An 18,678-nucleotide genomic window follows, 5' to 3' on the forward strand; every position below is an offset into this window, starting at 1 on the left:
GTGGAACGTATTATTTTACTGCTGCAGTACTTAGTTTAGGGAGCAAAATCACAATTCTTCTTTCTTAGAAATGAAGACCCAAATAGCAGCCATTTCAATTAAGTGCTGTGATGTTCAAGACGTTCAAGCAACTTAGACAGCCCTAGGGGCTCTGCACCTTGGGGGCTGGTACAGCCAGGCTACCAGGCACAAGTGGAAATCCGTGATTCTTGGCTACACCAGTGGGCAAATTGAAAAGGAGTAGCAATATGTGTTGAAAATGGAAATAGTTTCCCTAAAATAGCAGGGTCCTTGTTCAGGCTAGTCAAATATTTGCTATCGAAGCTGTTCTTCAGTGGCAGACTACTCTCATAAATTGGTTGTTTGTTTTGGTTTTTTTTCTAAAGCATATCTCTTATCCTTGGAAAACTGAGTTTTCATTATTTACAAAAAAAAAAAAAAAAAGTCTTATGAACATAGAAGGTTTCAAGTAAAAGCTGAAAACCGTCCAAAATTTTCCCTGTGAAAATAAAGGCCTTTTTTGTTCATGTATAGTCCTTGCCCCTTCTACCACTACACAGCCAGTTCTAGAGTTATTAGCAAATAGAAACCTTTGTTAAAAATTAGTTCTGGTCAAAAGTGCGTCACAAGAACCTGCCTACAGGCAGACTATCTAATACATATTTTCCTTTTAATTTTTTATTCTTTTATTTTTTTATTAATTTGCCGTGAAGTTCTCATTTGTTGAGCAAATAGTGGAAACATTGAGCAAATATTAAATAAATAGGTTTTATTACTTGAAAGGTAAAAAATCCAATGCGCAGGCTGGAAGGTGTAGAGACCTTCCCCGGATCTTCGCTCGCGAAGACTGGCCATTATTATTATTATATTACTTGAAAACAGATAATAAGCTTTACCTCTTTAGGAGAAGAATGTATAAGTGTGCTTCCTTGAAAATTAATCAGTAGTGTGATGGAGAGACCAGAATGCAATCACAGTCTCCAATGAAAGACTCTAATTTTAGGGGGATCCAGGACCCTGGACATGAGAGCAGGTACCACACATCTGAAGTTATGGAGAACCAGTGGAGGAGGGCCATGGCCAAAGCCCCAGGTTGGGAGAATGACCATTGCTGCAGCTTTCTGAGCATACAGAGTGGGGAAAGCTGCATTTGTTGAAGCTGTAGAAGAGGCTTTGGCAGTGCTTGGAAAGTGAGATAATCAGATTTGATCAGTGAGTTTTAGCAATGAGTTTCGAGTATCTTAGACTTGTTTGTAAAAAAAAGTGTACTGAAGCAGCTCTGGCTTTGCCTCACTTGCCTTGTTACGTCAGACACGTGAATGTCTTGCATGACAGGAATGCCACAAAACAGCCAAAGCAGACCTTCTGTTTTTCAGCTTGGATATATATATATTACAGAAAGGAAATGTTTATTCAGCATTTGAGAAAAGAACATAGTAGAATTTTAAAGGGAGATTAAGTACCTACTTGTGGTACCATACAAATAAAACACCCAAAAATTTTGTGTCTTTGTTGCTGTTTTTTTTCCCCCAGGTAAATCTCCTGTGAATGTCAGACAGACTTTTGGGATAAAAAGATTTCAAGATTTGACCCATATTATATTATAAAAATGTAATGATTCAAATGAGTCTGTCATAGCAATCAAATGTGTTTCACATAGCATAATTTGGGAAGGAAGGAGTATTCCTATATATTTTTAAATATGAAGCAAATAAAATTTGTGTAGAAATATTTATCATATGCATTTGATTGATAGAAAGCAAAGGGTTTTCTAGATACTTGATCTGTGTGAATGGTTTCAATGTATGATTTAGTAAACCTGCATTTAATTCTTTTAAATATTGCCAGTAATACGATTAACTTAAAATAAAAGATGTATTTGTGTACAGGTATGCATATTATCCATATATGTAATATATAAATTAGTTTTGAAACATTTATTTCAAGGCTTACAGCAAAATATTTTAAGATACCACTGTATGAATTAGAACTTATTTTAAATATAGATGTTTCAGTATGATGTTATTAAGTCAACCTCTGTCTCAGCCTCTCCATCTCCTCAGTCTCCTCCAATTATGAAACCATAATAGAAATTTCCAATCTAGTTTTTAGTTTCCTTAATTTCTCTGGCTGCAATCAGTGGAAAAATGAAAAACTGGACCTCATCACTGCATTCATACCACTGTCTTATTTCTACTAAACCTTTTGGACAAAGGATCAGAAGAATTCACAACAGAGGCAGGATTTTCTTTACTACACTGAAAAACTAGATGGATACATTTCTGTCCTTCTTTAGTGAGGAAAATGAGGCCAAGACATGGGAGGCAGTTAATGTCACAGAAATAAAGCTGAGCACAAGACTTGTATCATGCAAATAGTGCCTGTAAATTTTGTTATAACAGGCTTTAAAACAGTTTGCAATATGAACTCTGTGGGAAACTATTGGGACTACTCAAAGCATTCATCGAGATTAAGAATGGAGAGACTCAAGAGAAGTCAGTGCTGTCCCAAACAGGATCAGTCCTGCCCAAAAGACTCTTAAGGGAGGTGTGTATTATGCATTCTTTAAAAACTTTCAACAGGAAAGATGCAACAATCACCCTAGGCAGTCTAATTCTGTGCTTCACAATCTGTATCTGCTGGAATTGCTTTCTGTAGCATGTAATCTAAGTCTCCCTTTCTGCTTTAAGCACATTACCTTTTCCACTAAGAAAAGGGTAAGAAATAATTTCATCAATATTTTCCAATACTTTCCTCAATAATTTCCAATACTTTCCTCAAACTAGTAAACTATTATATACTTGAAAATATTTATTAATTCTCCCTTCAGTCTTTCCTCACCAGATTTAACAACCCAATTCAATCTGCTTTTTTAACTCATGTTCTGGAAAAAAAAATATTTTCTCTTCCTGGCAATCATTATAGACTTTTATTGTTAGGTATCAAAGTGTATACTATCTTGGAAAACATTTATAAAGAGTAAGAAATATGACCAGCAAAAAATAAAGTATCAGACTAAAGTATAATAGTAAAAAATTCTGTACTGTGTATGAAATAAGGAGCTATGCTAATGCATACTAACATAAAAGGAGTTTAATCAAGCTTCCTTTAAGCAGTTTGAAAATACTTATCACTATATGTAAATACATGTAATTTCCATATGCAAATTCTTGTATTATAATGGCTCAATTCTCCATTCTGTAATTGGCTTTGGCCACCAAGCAACATGCTAACAATGAATTTCATCTGCTTTTATAGCACATCTGCTAGTAGTGGATGACAGTCAATTGGCAGAACTGATATCCCAAGCATTGGCACAAAATCAGCTTTTTTTCCCCCCTTGATTTCATTCATTTCCTGCCAGTTGAAAATCTCAGTCTCCCAGAAATGGTATCAGTTCATATTGGCCTTCAGAACAGAGTGGCATTACTGTACTTGAAGAAGATGAAGGTATTTTGAAGTGAACTAATAGGATTTGTTTGAAAAGGAATGAACAGATTACTCACTACCATTTTCAGCTCTTTAAATAGGGATATATCTCTGTGCAACTCAAATCAATTCAAATGCAAAACTTGCACAAAGAAAAAAATATTTCAGGGAGAGGGTGGAGAGGTAAATGTATATTTCCACCACTGAGAAAACATGTGAAAGGCACATGGAAAATAAGGAGGCTTCACTAAGGGCAAGTCATGCCTGCCTAATTTGATGACCCTCTATGACAGGGTTACAGCAGTGGTGGATGAAGGGAGGGAGACTGGCATCATCTACCTGTCAAAAAGCATTTGCCACTGTCCCACACAACATCCTTGTCTCTAAACTGCAAAGGCATGAATTTGATGGATGGACCGCTCACTGGATAAGGAATTGGCTGGATGGTCACACTCAAAGAGTTGTGGTCAACAGCTCGATGTCCAAGTGGAGATCAGTGACAAGTGACATTCCTTAGGGCTTGTTGTTGGGATCAGGACTGTTTGACATCTTTGTCAGTGACATGGACAGTGGATCTGAAGGCACCCTCAGCAGGTTTGCTGATGGTGCCAAGCTGTGTCGTGCAGTTGACACACTGGAGAGAAGGGATGCCATCCAGACAGACCTTGACAGGATTGAGAGGTTGCCCAGGGAAGATGTGGATGCTTCATGCCTGGAAGTGTTCAAGGCCAGGTTAGATGAGGTTTTGAGCAATCTGGTCTAGTGTCACTGCAGTCACTCTTATCTCCCTCTCCAGCTCCTAAGAGAGTACTGTGCTTTGCAACGTGTGAAACAGTTGCTTAATTGAGCTTGTCCTGTAAAGAGCCAGATGTGAATTGTACTAGGTATATTTGAGAATACTGTTTTTCTTTAATAGAAGTTGCTTAACAAGACAGAGTTCCATAACTGTCAACTAAATTCTAATATTTAAGAAAATACAGATTAAAAAAATCCTGAGGACCTAACTCGTACCTATGCAATCATCTAGCAATATTTCCATTTTCTTTCCTTTCTGCATGTTGCTTTCTGCAGACAAACTTGGAAGCTGCTGTTTCAACATTCAGGTAAAAACTTATTAAGTTTTGTTGGATTTTTTTATTTACAAGAATATGGTTCATATGAGGAATGTCAAACTAAGGGCAGTTATATAGCAAAAATATGGAAGTAAATAAAGCCTAGGTTTTCTTGGAAACAAGATCGTAGAGCTAGCAAGAATGACTGCAAAGTGTTCACTTCAAAAAAATTAACTTCATAAGAAATTCAACATATGCTGTATCTAGTGCTATTCATTATTTCTCCATGTAGTACTGATTTAAAACTATGTAATACAAAGAACCATGCAAAAAACCTGCAACCAAACAAAAAAACCAACCAAACAACAACCAGAAGCTACAGCTCTTTTTTTTTTTTTTTTTTTAAATTGTCCAAAAACGAGTTTTACTTCAAATGTTTGTTTATTTCTCTGTAGAATATAATGTTAATCACCTGGTTGGACTCCAAGCTGTGATAAAGAAGCCCTCACTCAGTATATTTCTTCCTCTGAAACATATGTATGTAAACAATTGTTTCTGACATGGCAACGGGAGTTCATTGGAAAACAAATCAAAATACAAGTTGTCTATCAATATTTGGTTTGCTTCTGTTAACATCAAGCTAAAAGTTTGCAAGTTTTGTTTCTGATGAATCTGTGTGTCCATAAAGTAAGCAAAGACAAGCCAGATATATCTGCTGACTTTAAATCTACCCTGTGTCTAAGTGCTTTCCTTTGCAAGGATATTTTCCAAAACTGGTTTTTCCCTGAGCAGCAAAATCATGGATAGAAATAACTAGCATGGGAACACGGTAATATTTTCTTTGGGTGATATTTTGTTTTCTTAAGAACTTTTATTTTAACAGTGAATCATCAAAAAATTCATCTAATTCTGAACTGAAAGTTTCTTACTTAGTACCTCTAGGTCAATTAATTTTGAAATAAGAGGAAAAGTATTTTCTGATTGTTTTTGTCCTGGTGCCTAGCTCAGGGCTTGAAGCGTGAGAGGAAACCCACAGAGAGGTGGGGTTAGGTGGGCAGATTACAGGGTGCAGAAAATGTAAAAAAGCCATGGCTGTGATTGATTACAGATTTTTTTCACATGAATGTCATCATGTCAAATGGATGACTATGTATTTTCACACTAATTTGGAGCAGCTTTGAGTCACAGTATCTTATTTTAAAGAGAAGATGACTCAAAGAATCCCTTTTTTGTATGTATGTATTTAAGTACAAAAGAAACTTTGTGATGCAACACAATACCAACTTTTAATGACTACAAGCTTTTCTGAGCTAAGAATAATCTAAGGAGAGCAATGAACAAGCTGTGTAGATCTCACCCAGTGACATCTAATAAAAGTTTTATGTCTCACCATGATGGCACCCAAACAAGTTTAATGAGAATACTTTTCTCTTGCACTCCCATCCTGTACTTTTTCTAAATTTCCCTGTGCCACAGAAAGGAAGGGTCAAATTTCTCACTAATGCCTATGAGTGGGATTCCAGTGTCAGCAGAGCTGTGCCCATTCCCATCACCTGAAATGGATGTGATGGAAACTACACCAAGCATAAGTAGTTCAAGATTTCTGCCTCAGTTTGTGGAAAGTGAACTCAGGCTTTGTGACACATAGAAGAGCTCAGCTACGTGGTGAGGCCAAATACGCAGAGTCTTGTTCCAGTAGAGCTAGCTTGCTCATATTTTGAACATCTGTAAAGTCTAATGTGAATTGAATGTTAAGTAAATCAACTTATTTTATTAGTAGATTGTGGCATATTGCCATTTATTTCAACTCAACTTCTTTTCCACATCACATGCCTTTTGTGTATTTCATACATGCTGGAAAGATACTATTTTTGGAATAGATTTCAAGGGGTTTGCTATGTTTATGGAACTGATTCTTGTATTTTTCCAGAAAATCTGGGTAGTTAGACCATGGGTGCAAAGGTTTCACAACAGAGAAAGAAAGATCAAATCGATGAGTGTAAAACAATCCAGAAATGACCCTGCTTAAATTTTATTAATTTAAAATTCCTACTCTAGGCTGTAGTACAAGTAGGCAAGTAGAAAAGTTATTGAGCTTTCATTACTGTGGAGCTGAACGTTGCCTACTCTGCATCTGAGAAGTAATTTTGGGAAGAAACTTAGGAACTAGGAGCAAGAAATATTTTCTATTACTGATGTTAAGAAATGGGCAGCTGCTTAAAAATACTCAGTGGTTTGGAATGTCAGCCCAAGCACTGGGGAATGACTTGGTGGAAAGGTTTGCAGCCAAAATCATCCAGTGCACATCCATGCTTCCAAACCAGACCTTCCAAAGGCATGCCAGGTTGCTGTTTGACCTGTAAATGGGACACATTAGCAGCACACAAGGACTTGTAATTTTTGCTGGCAGGTCTAAGTCCCTTAGACCTAAGTCTTCCAAAGTCTCATTAGGATACCAGTCTTTGGAAAGATTACGAACACAGCATCATTTACTTTTCCAACACACTTTACCACAAGGTTATGATCTCCACCTAGAGCTATAGGGACAATAAATATATCAGAGCTAGATTGTGCCTCAAGGCAAATATTCTGTTGATTTTACTCTCCTTCCTGTTATGTCTTGTGATGTTTTGCTGTACTCATCTACTCACCCCATAAGATATCCATGTGAGCAGCTCTGTGGTTTTATTTTCATGTTTAAACCAAGTTGCTGTATTCAGCTTTTCTGTAGCCTAAATTGCAGTTGTTATGACCATATTAAAGCACAGCTTTTCAGACTCGGCCTGTAACTCTGCTATTAGAGGTTTAAACCTCAGTGTGGAGAAAGTCTATAATGAAAGTGAAGCTCTCTTTCATTTCCTATGATTCAGCATAGCTGTACTTGAGAATCACCCAGCTTTGATTCCCATGCTGTGGCACTTGAGACCTGCCCTCCAAGTGCCGGTGGAAGGCTGCGGACTTGCCAGCTCGGCATTCCAGATGATATCACAGTCAAGGTAAACCACTGCCTTAGTGCTGGCTTGGAGGCAAAGATACACCAGGGCAGCATGTGGGATGGCTGTTAAGGACTCTGCTCACAAACCTCATCCAAAGAACATTAATTTCAGGTGGAACATGGGTTTTAAATTATTTCATTGTACTTTGGATTAATTGCCAAAGACGCAAAGACTAAATGCAGAAACAGAATCATTAAGCAATAACTTGCTTTCTGACCACAAGTTGTACTATATTACTACTATAGTAGTAATATAGTAACTACTACTAGTAGTATAATATAGACATTTATACAACATTATTATATATTATATTATTTTATGATGTATATAAAATGTATATAAATATTATATTTATATATGAAAATATATTTCTATATATAGAAACTATACTAGTAGAATAGAATATATAGAAACAAGTGTTTTTTCCCTTAAATGGGTACCTCCCCAGTGACTTTTGCTGTAAGAATAACTCTAAGAATGATAAAGGAGTGATCTTTTTAGTTGAGGGTCCCTTAGTGTAGTAGTTATCTCTCAGTGGTATTTCCTGCACTAAAAAGTCACTGTGAATAGCCTTTCATCCTTCTGTTCCAAAAATAAGAAGTGCAAAACAAGCTTTGCAGACAGAAAACCTAGGAATCAAATTCTGAAATAGCTCTAGCTCTGACGCCTAAGAAATCAGCCAGTCTGTTTTCAACCCCTGTGAAAATAGAAACTTCAGCCTGCCAGTAAAAAGAACAAACACTTTGTTTATCTTCCCAGAGTACTGGTGTGCATCTTGAATATATCTAATTGGATCAATATACTGCCAAAGTGAATCCTAAGGAAATCCTTAGTAGTAATTGCTGAAAGAGGGACAACCCACCAGCTACTAATGATGTTTTTAAAGCTATTCTAGAAGTGACAAGGCAAATGTCTGATAGCAATTTTTAAATTAGAACAGGTGGTGGTCAGGTCTTTCTCCAGTGCAGATGCAGTTAATGCGTTCTATCCATCAGGCTATTTTTTTAGCCTAATGACTATTTTTTTAGATGACTATTTATGATTATTTTAGATGACATCTAGATGACTATTTTCTTAGTCATCTTAGAATAGCATGAAGCTTGGTGGTTGTTTCTGATAGATCACTTGTTTGCTTAGATTTGGGAAATTCACGTTTCTTTTTCCCACTTTCTTTAGGGCTTACGGTAGAAAGAGTTCAGTCATAAGTTTGCTATTTCTTGGTACATCTGGACAACGTATTATTGGATTCAAAATGTAAATTGAAAATAAGGGGAAAAACCATTCTGTTCAAGTGAAATGCAAGGGGTTTATATTAAAAAAATATAAAATAAGTTCCTGTTAATGCAAAAGATTTTCTTTAGTCTAAGTGTTTCACTTTATACTTATTTTGTCCTGTAAAATATTTTTAAATGAGAAATTTATTTTCAAAATAAAACCTGAATGTTTTGATTTGGAAATGTCAAAATAAGCTCTAAATTTGACTTAAAATTATTTTCTCTTTATGGTGAAATTTAAACCACATATCTAAATTCTCTGTCCTATTTTATCTCATTCTTTTGTTTTTATGTTATTTGACACAATTTCCATTCAGACTTACCTATATAAAAAAATAAGTATATTTTTGAAGCTTAATTTGTTCCATGTCTTTAACATTTGTTACTTTTTTTCTATGTATATTCGAAACCTAGAGGGTGTCAATACTTGAATTGATGAGATTTCAAAATATTGCCTTATTTGTTTGAAATTATTGATAACTGAAGGACAGAGGTCACTTATGTGTAAGATCATGCTTTTCCTTTTTGGTTTTTATAATCTAACTAATACTTCAGTATAAAAGATACACAGTTAGAATGCTGCTTATTTGCTTTCAAACTGTGTTGGTTTAGTTTTAGGTGGCAGTCTAAACTCTAGGCTCTCTATACTTGTCTCTTTGCTTATATATATGGCTATGGTTTAAAAAATACTCGGGGAATCTGAATAATAAAAATAAGATACCTTATAAGGACTTACTTTCAAAGTATTTAGAGTTATATTTCATGTATCTGAAAAATACATTAATAAGTGTGTTATATGTACATAAAGAGATATAACTGTGATATAAACATTTTAACAGAGAGCATTTTAAATAATGCTGTGAAACAACATAGAGGTATAATATTATTTATTTTTTTAAAAAAAGTTATTTTAGTTGTGTGTGGGCAGAGTTCATTTCACATTATTTTTGTAACTTTCCTGATTATAATTCAGACCAGGGATTTTATTGTATAGAAACACTTTGGGTTTTGTATAAAACTGCTTGGTCAGACAGAAACTAGCATGTCAGAGTAAGAAATTGTGCTGTGAACTCCAGTGTTAAAGTACCCGGTTACCCTCCCAATGTGTGTCTCTCGGCTGACTGACTTTGGCTCTAAAAGAGATGCAACTTCAAAATAAGGCTTTTCTTGTGACTAATACATTCATCATGTTTCAGCCTTGAGTGACTTATACAGGATCCTCTAGAGGCTTATAAATGGTGATCTCTTGCTGTAACCTTTCCCTTGACTGATCTTGCAAGGTCTTTCTTTATCCTCTCTCCCTCCGGCTGCCTATTTTTAAGAAAATGGTAGGAACATAATTATTGTTGAAAACTTTCAGCCTGTGTCAAATCTGGTTGAACCAGTTGGCCCATTTTCAAAAGTCCTTGCAGAGTAGGAGACACTTGGATGCAGACAGGGACTGTACAACAGCATAATATTTCTTGCACTGGAAATCAGTAAAATCAACGATAGCCACAAGCTTTATTTCTTAAAATCCTGTAATTTCTATAAAGCTGTGCCAACAGCTTTACTTTTTACTGCAGTTTTCAGGCCAAAAAATGCATTGATGGACTTTTGTTTTCCAACAGCTTTCAGTGGGATGCTGTTATTGGGACCCCCTGCCTCCTTGTCACACCAACATCTGTTTGTTGTGCTTGAGAAACCCAGCATGGTCTTGAACCACCATTTCAGACAATTCTACAGTGTTCTCATTTCTTTCCTCCCCTGTTAGTTTTCTCTCATGAATTTGGCAATGTGGCAAGTGGCTCTGATGGTTTGGACACATCAGGAGTGGGACTTGTAAGGTGAGGGTGAGGAAAGTCTTAAGTGTCTTCCTGGCAATAAAGGTTTCTTTCTTTTAATGCAACTTTGAAATTCAACTGTCAGTATTTTACTTTGAGGGTTAGGAGACTTCAGAGATTCTTCTAATTTTATCTCCAATATGTCTTGGAGTTGTAACATAAAGAGTCTTCCTTAGCTTTCAAAGACCATTAGTAACATGTGTTGGCAGCCCAGCTACGCTCAGTGCAGGTTTCAGTGATGTTCCACCAACCTTCATCTAAAATTAGTGGTTCTGTGGCCATAATATGTGGTCAGGGTATTAATGCAGAGCATTTCTGGGGAACAGCATCCTGGGTGGGCTGTAGAGGGACATAATGGAACTAATAATTAATTAAATTCATGCTTCTGCAGAGAGCCTTATCCTTGAAGGACCTATCTCTTAGTGAGCAAGCAGCAAATACTGATCTATGGAAGTTAATTCAGCAAGGTAGACACTGATGTGTAATTCATCAGAATGGCCCCTCCTTGGAGCTTTGCATGACAGACATGTTTGGGAATGAGAAAGGGCAGCCCCCCTTTGCTGGAGCTGCTTCTGTTTCTAAAGTTCCACTGGATATCCTATGTTTGAAGTTTCCTGTGGTGTAAATATTACTGCAATGAGAGAACTAGGCAAGCTGAAGGCTTGAGTATTGACACCTTGTTAATAACACTACTCAATGTAATAATTACTTGCACTAAAAATAAATCTTACTAAGGTTTGTACTGATAGTAATTTTTTTTACTAGATCAAAGTGCTGGTTATGGGATATGCATTGCAAATTAGGACTATAAAATACATCCTTCAGTAAGCAGAGCTCTACTCAAAGGGCTTTTTCTTTATAATGTGGCTCAGCTGACCATGGAATGGGAGAATGGGGAAGTCTCAGAGGTGGCAGTAGCAGGAGAAACCAAAGATAAAGCTACAGGATTACAACATTGCTGTTATTCAACTTGAACCATTGTATTTTACTTGCTGCTTCTTGAATATACTGGGGAGCAGTTTGAGGAAAGAGAAAAAAACCTGGAGCATGCACTAACTTACTCAAAACACCTTGCCTTCAATTTTAGAAATTAAAATAAATATTGAGCATATATGTCATACACAATTGCGAAGACAAACACAGTGATGTCTCACACTTTCTCTGTGGCACTGCTGGCATGCAGTAGAGTAATTGCCACATTATTCAGCACCATTTGAATGAAACTGAGTCAAATTTAATTAACTCCTTTCTTTAGAGCATTTCTTCACCCACAACACTTGTAGTCTTTAGGATCTTGCCGTGCAAGTGTAATGTTGAACACAAAATGCAAGCAGGTAGGAGAATCCCATTCTGAAATCTCCTCTCCTTTACCTTCACTTACTGTAACTCCTACAGTAGTGGTGGTCTGATTTTTGTTTGTCACTTTCTCCTAGGATATCTTTGCATCCTTTTTTCACATGGTACTGTATGACAGCCTGGCTAGTGCAGCCCTTAAGCCTGGGAATGTCTTTCGTGGACTTGACCCTGAGTTTTTTTCTTGTAGATTTTTGTTCCATATCTGTCCACAGTCATTGCTACACTGCCTTTACCAAGTTACTTGTCTCTCTTCACCTGCTCTGAAAGTTTTTGCACCTCCTTCATTGATCATATTGACCATTAAATACCATTTTGGACTTTAGTTCTGCTTTATTTTCCTGAAGAAGTGCTACAAAGTAATGAGTTTTAAATTATACTTTATTATTTTAGTTTTGTATTTAACATAAGTAGTCTTCTAAAATTACAGATTGCTTTCTTAATTCTAAAAATAAGCATCACAAAATTATCTGCCAAACTTACAGAAGGTGCTCTATCTCAAATTCAGAATTGCTGTTCAAATTATACTGAATGTGACTGAAATAATTCCAGTACATTTTAATTATTCCTAAATAACAGAAAAATATTTTCTTAAAATACAACTTTAAAAATCTGCAGAAATAGTTGTGGAACTCTGAATGCTTAATTATTCCTTCTATTCCTGGGTTTTGCAAAAATATAAAAAACCCTCTGAGTCGTTCTGCTTAAAACTGCAGATTTAACTCACATTAAACAGATTAAATAGAAATCTAGTGAGACTATTTCAAATTACATGATAAAACTAAAATGTGGATTAAGCAGATGATAACTTTTAAAGAGTAAAGGTCCAGAGAATTAAATTTTGCAATGAATGCAAAATTTGAGACCTGGGTTTGTCTCACACAGGCTCCTTCAGCTCATGTGATCACCAGCTTTAACAATGCTGAACTGTTACCCCAGCTTTTGAGCTCTCCTTGCCTTGGAAGGCCCTCGCTCCTTCTCAGCCATTTCTGCCCAGCCACTTGCACAGAGCAATAAGACAACCATGAAGAGAGAGGGAGCTTTACCATCCAGCCCTCAGCCAAAGCATTGCTGGCTCAAGTTTTTTAGTTTCTGAAAAGATTTAAGACCAAAATTTTTGTGAGTTGAGGAAAGTATGTTAATGGGGTGATAAGACCTGTTTCAAACTTGTCTGGCATAGAACATATACTCAGTGGTTTCTTATGCTCACCTTGAATGAACAGCAGCAAGTGAATCCACCATATCAATAAATATTAACCCAGACCGCTAAATATGTGCCCCATTTTAGGGACCTGTCAAAAGGTTGCCCTCAAACGGTAAGCACAGCTTACGTGTAAAATAGGAGAGGGATTTTAAAAAAGTTAAGCCACAACAAGAGTAGTCAAAGAAACATTGTTCAGAAGATGCTTAAACACTCTCTGATGACCATTGAAATGGATTCCTTTTGCACATTGTACTTTAGTGGCAGTTTGAACAACTGTGTTTGCAGAAGTGCCCTCAATTTTATTTTTTTCTTGGAAACGTTCTCCTCTTTGTCTGTGTTCGTTAGATTCATGAGTTCATATAATGCAAAACCTTTTTCCCCAAGAAGATTTTGAGCTGTCAAGGTCTCCCTTGAAACGCCTATTTTTTTAAATAAGCTTAGATAACAAAATGTAGATGCTTCTTGCTCAATGCAGACCATTTGCTTACTCACTGTTGTTTCATCATCTTTTAAGGAAACCACCACAGACTGAATGTGTAAGATACTCTTCCCAGGTTTTATTGCAGTTATTCACTATGATGAAATCATAAACTACGTCACCTTCCCAGACTTCTTGCTCAAAATCCAGAGGTCTTTTTCTTGAATTCTTCCCATCTTTTTAATCATTGTTTCTGTAAACAAATTTATGATTTCTTTCACATTCACATTGCACTCACCAAGAATGCAATTCAGAGTCTTTCCTCATTAGAAACCAACTGACCCCAATAAATATTGTCCTCTCTAAGCAGCATAGCTAGCCAAAATAACCTGTATGTTTTCCTAATTAGGATGGAAAATTGTGAAGAAATAAGAGTCCTTTGATGCAATTAAATCTGTTTTCAGGATCTGTAATTACAATTCCTTCTTTCTCATGCATGGGAGGGTTCAAAACACGCAAGTATCTTCCTGCTCCCGCCTCTTTCAGCCAGCACCCAGTACAAAGGCCACTGGCTTTCCTGAGCACGCTTTAGAGCTACTTTGTGCTTTGGTTTCATGGTGTTCCTGAGTTCTTGCCTTTGTTTTCTTTGAACAGTCTCCTACATACTGCCAGGCTCCCTGAGCAGAATGCAGAACATCCTCTACCCACAGTGTTCAAACTGCTGAGAAACCTTGTACTTACCTTTGGTTTGTGAAAAAAACCCACATTCGCCTAATATCTTCCCTTAGCCTATTTATTGAAAGATGGTGGTTACTCCTTGCAATTTCAACCCAACCTACAAATGCTACACGAAGGATCACCTCAGTAGCATGGGTCACCACTACCTGTTCGAAATAGGACCTACATATTCTCAAAATGAGAAACATTTGTTGCTCTTGCAGTGAAACTATCTGTATTAAAAGTTTATTCAAAATGGTATTACCAAGTGTATGCAAGACTGCCAATGGCAGACCTCCGTGAAATTCCAGTGGCCCTGCAATGTTTGAAAACAAAGAAGGTCTCAACAATGTTGTCTCTAATTTGTATTAGAGAAAGTATCAATAATAAGATTTGATTTCATTGTAAAATCATGATTAAGGCTAATTTGAAACTCTATCATCAATTTTGGATCAAGCTGTGAAGTATTCCAAGCATTGTGATTCCCAGTTAAGCCAAAGTCAATTGAGATGTCTGGAAGAATGCATAAATTTCACCCCAGACTTGAGTAATAAACCAGTGGCAACTCTTTTCAAGGAGTTAAGTATTTAGACTTCAAAAGAGTTGTTACACAATTTGGTAACAACAGTTACCAGATAATTGGTAACTACCAGTACTCTTCAGTACTCTCCTAATTATTTTGTGTGATCTTTATATATGGTCTGTGGAAGGAGCTACGTTCGAAACTAGACAGTCATCCAAACTCTGTCTTTAACTGATAACCGGGTTGAAGCCAGTGCTTTTATTTCGACTTACAAACGAGAGATCTGGATATATGGAACACGGCTTGCACAACTGCGGTTATCACTGCCTAGGGCTACCGATGACGGGCAGCATTTCCCCAGTCTCGGGGAGCTGCAGTGATTTCCAGCCCGGGGAGCGTGCGAGGGAACAGGGCGGGCTCACCCCATCGCCCTGCACAGACATGTAAGAGTATCCACGAAGTTGCACCGCCCGGCGGGGCGCGGGCAGCGGGAGTGCGGGGGACCGTGCCTGCTCTCTGATACCTGCCTGCTCGGGAGGGGGTAGCAACAATTTGATTTGTAAAAGGAAGAGGGGGAAAAAAGGAATGTTTGGCACTGTTGTTACTTCCGGCTGTCAGAGCCTCAGTCGTGGCAGCTGTCGCGACTTTTCCCTCGCGGGAGCCGCGCTGCTCTGCGGTGCAGCGGGGGCTGCCCCTCCCCGCCGGCCGCCCGGGCTTTGAAAATAGCGCGCAGCTCCACAGCAGCTCGGCACCCGCGCTCCTCCGGGGTTCCGCGGCTCTCCCTCCGCGGACATTCCCCGCTCCTCGGCGGCGGGGCCGGGAGCGCTCCGCACCCACCGGCGCTGCCCCGCCTGGAGGGACCGGGCGGCGGCCCGCTCGCCTCGCCGACATGGTATCACCCGAAACCCGTAGCCCGCTACGGCGTGGTATATCCCGGCGCGGGAGGCGCTTCCCCCGGGCCGGGCGCGCCCGCCGCCCCCAGCCCCTCTTCCCCGGCGCTGCGGGAGGAACGAGGGCGCGCCCGCCGCTCCCTCCCTTTGTGTGCGAGCGAGCGCGCGCGGGCGGGCCCGACACACAGCGCGGAGGAGGGCGCGGGGCAGCGCGGCCGGGGAGCGGCGCGGGCGGGCGGCGACGCGGAGAGCGCCGCGGGGGCGGGAGAAGGTGGAGTGAGGAGCGCGGGGCGGCGGCGGCGGCAGGGCGGGGGTGGGAGGGAGGGAGGAAAGGCGGGCGGCTGCTGGCGGCGGATAATGATGGCGTGGTGCGTGCGGCCGCTGGGCGGCCGGGAGCGCTGAGGGGAAGGAGGCGGCGGGACCCCCGCCCCCAGGTAGGCTGGCTCGGAAAGTTTGGGGCGAGGTACCGGGGCGGCTCCGCTGCGCGCCCCGCAGGCCCCGCGGCGCACAGGCGCCGCCACGGGGAAGCCCCAACTTGGGGCCGAAACTTGCGGCTTCCCCGTTCCGGGGGCGCGGGGCGCCCGGGCCCCTCCGTCCCGCAGTGCGGGCAGCGGGGTCCGGCCGGGCGCGGCCTCCCCCGGGCGCCGGGAAGGGAAGAGCCGGTTCCGCCCCCTCCCCCGCCGCCCGGCCCGGCCTGGCCCGGGACGGCCCTTGGCGGAGGGGCGGCAGCTGGAGGGGCGGGGGGGCCGCCGCCGCATCCCCCGCCGGAGCTGCCAGGTCGGTGCCCGGGCGGGCGGGGAGCAGCTGGGTCCGCGCGTCCTGGCGGACACAATGGGGTTTATCCCACGGGGAGGTCTCGGGCGGCGTTTCCCACCCCGAGTTTCGGATTCGTGTCACACGCCGGCGAGGGCCCGAGTTAATGGAAACTCTCTCTCTCTGCAGATGGCTCTCCGGATACCGCGATCCGCGCTGGGCATAACACCCGATGTGGCCATTCACGCGCTTTGATTTCTTTCTCTCCCCTGCACTCCATTGAAAGGCTGCTTTTGGGATCTTCTGTGGGATCTGCTCTGCTTGCTGTTTGAGGGTAGAAGCTTTGTGCTAGGGAGCCGTCCTTCCCATTCTTCTTCAGGAGTCGAGGGAGCTTTCTGTTTGACAATGATGAAAACTGAAGGCAAGGGGGAAAGGACTTTAAGAAGTGCTTCACCACACCGAAATGCCTATAAATCTGATTTCCATGCTATCAAATGCTCTTTTGATGGTGTAAACAATCCTGATAACGCTCCCAACAAAACAGGCTTGCATCAGAAGCTGAACACCTCTTCCAATGGAGGGGGAAATGACCCACACAGTCGAGGCAGAGCTGCCACTTACGGCAATAGAGTACACAAGATCAAAAACATGTTTCTGCAAATGGGAAGCTCTTCTTCCACAACCTCTGAAAGCAGTCCACCTGCTGAGACCAAATTAATCAGCCGGGCCACAGTGGCAGAGTATGGACCTTCTCCATGTAGCCCATCTTTTCTCACTGTCCAAAAAAATAATCTTCTTAATACAAGCACCAGCCCCTGCAGCAGTCCTGTGGATTCATTGTCTGTGCCTTCTGCTGCCGACAAGGTCGTCCGTAGCAGTGATGAGGCAGACTTGGACAAAGTTGCCCTGGCAGAAAAATTCTCGGAGACTAGGAAGCTTTTCGAGAGGAATATAAAACAGCGGAGCTCAGTGGACAGATACTCCCCCAGCAAATGTGAAAGAAGTGAAGATAAGAGGAGACGTGGTTCAGCTTCTGATTGCAGCAATGTGGTGGACAACTTCAGTTTTAATACAGAAGTGAGTCCTCCAGTTGCACTGGAGAAAGTTGAAAATCAAGGCAAAGAGGAGTTGAAACAGCAACATCCTAATAGTGGTTCTAAATCCACCTTCCTGAACGCAGGACCCATTTCTAGGAGGCTGGAAAGTTTTCTGGGTGACAGCGATACTGAAGAATCCAAAGAAATTTCCAAAAATGATAGTCCTCCAAATCAGGACCCTTTGGGAGGCCAGCAGGATTTGAATTTGCCTGCTGTTACTGAAGGATGTCCGGAGAAAGGTGCGTTCCCCAAAGTGCTTGGGATCCGCAGAGATGAGCCGAGTGAGGGTCTTGGAAAAGACAAAAGAGAGCAACTGGTACTTGAGAGAAGCCCGTGGGATATGGGCAGTGTGCCCGGTCAGGAGGCTCAGCACAGATCAGATAGTGTTTCCTCCTCAGTTTCCCCCACAGAGGGGACTTGCACAGAGCTGCTTACACAAAATGAAACCTCAGGGCATGAAAATGAAGGTTTGGAGAAAGATCACGTTGTTCAAGAGGATCAGATGCTCATATGTCAAGTACAGGAAGGGAAGAGGAGTGACTATGCCTTGGAAGTGATAGAAGAGTCTATGGATGGCAGCAAGACCAGTTGGGAAGAAGAAAGAGATGGGTTGTCTGTAAGAGATGGTCCAGTTACACAAGTTCAGGATGTTCTAGAGCAGGAAGAGGATACTGGAGAAGAGGAGCAAGTGTTGGAAAAGCAAAGTGAGGACTACAGTGCTTTTGGAATAGAGAATGCAGCTTTTGATGGTGACAGGGATACAGAGCCAGAAAACCAAGAGCCTGAAGGCAAAGAAATTTTGGAAGGAGAGGATGAGTATATGTATGACAGTGAATATGAGGAGTTTCCTGGGCTTTCTGAAGAGGAAGATCCTGATCCAGATCGAAAAGTCAAGTTCTCAACAGCTCCTATCAAAGTAAGTACTTTTGAATTTTCTTTATTTTTTGTTTTGCAGTCAAAAATACCCAGGAAATACATTTTATGGTTTTTTTTTCAAAGCTCTAGGAACTTTTAGAAAAGTGTTAGGTTTACAGCTTTTATTCAACACTAAATATGAGAAAAGTTACAAGCTCAGAAAATTTATAAATTAGTCACAAAGGATTTCTTAATTACAGCAGCTTCCAAAGATAATGTAGTGAAGCACATGAG

The 18,678-nt window shown here is 40.5% G+C and overlaps 1 protein-coding gene across 7 annotated transcripts in view; it reads left to right on the plus strand.

Annotated features, from left to right (window-relative positions):
* Positions 1–15,555: 15,555 nt before the first annotated feature.
* The window catches only part of LOC126652929 (neurabin-1-like), a 41,574-nt gene continuing 38,451 nt past the window's right edge, over positions 15,556–18,678 (plus strand). For 2 of the 7 annotated variants that reach the window (XM_050340174.1, XM_050340176.1), the window contains exons 1-2: positions 15,560–15,681; positions 16,622–18,445. In XM_050340174.1, the coding sequence (XP_050196131.1) occupies positions 16,838–18,445 (1,608 nt within the window). In that variant the 5' untranslated portion in view covers positions 15,560–15,681; positions 16,622–16,837. Of the gene's footprint in view, positions 15,682–16,009; positions 16,114–16,438; positions 16,457–16,621; positions 18,446–18,678 lie in introns of those variants that run through there. The other 5 variants (XR_007632074.1, XM_050340175.1, XM_050340171.1 and 2 more) reach the window with 5 other exon arrangements.

The sequence above is a fragment of the Myiozetetes cayanensis genome, unplaced genomic scaffold (assembly GCF_022539395.1).
Source record: "Myiozetetes cayanensis isolate MyiCay16 unplaced genomic scaffold, myiCay2020 scf9, whole genome shotgun sequence".
Classification (NCBI taxonomy): Eukaryota; Metazoa; Chordata; class Aves; order Passeriformes; family Tyrannidae; genus Myiozetetes; species Myiozetetes cayanensis.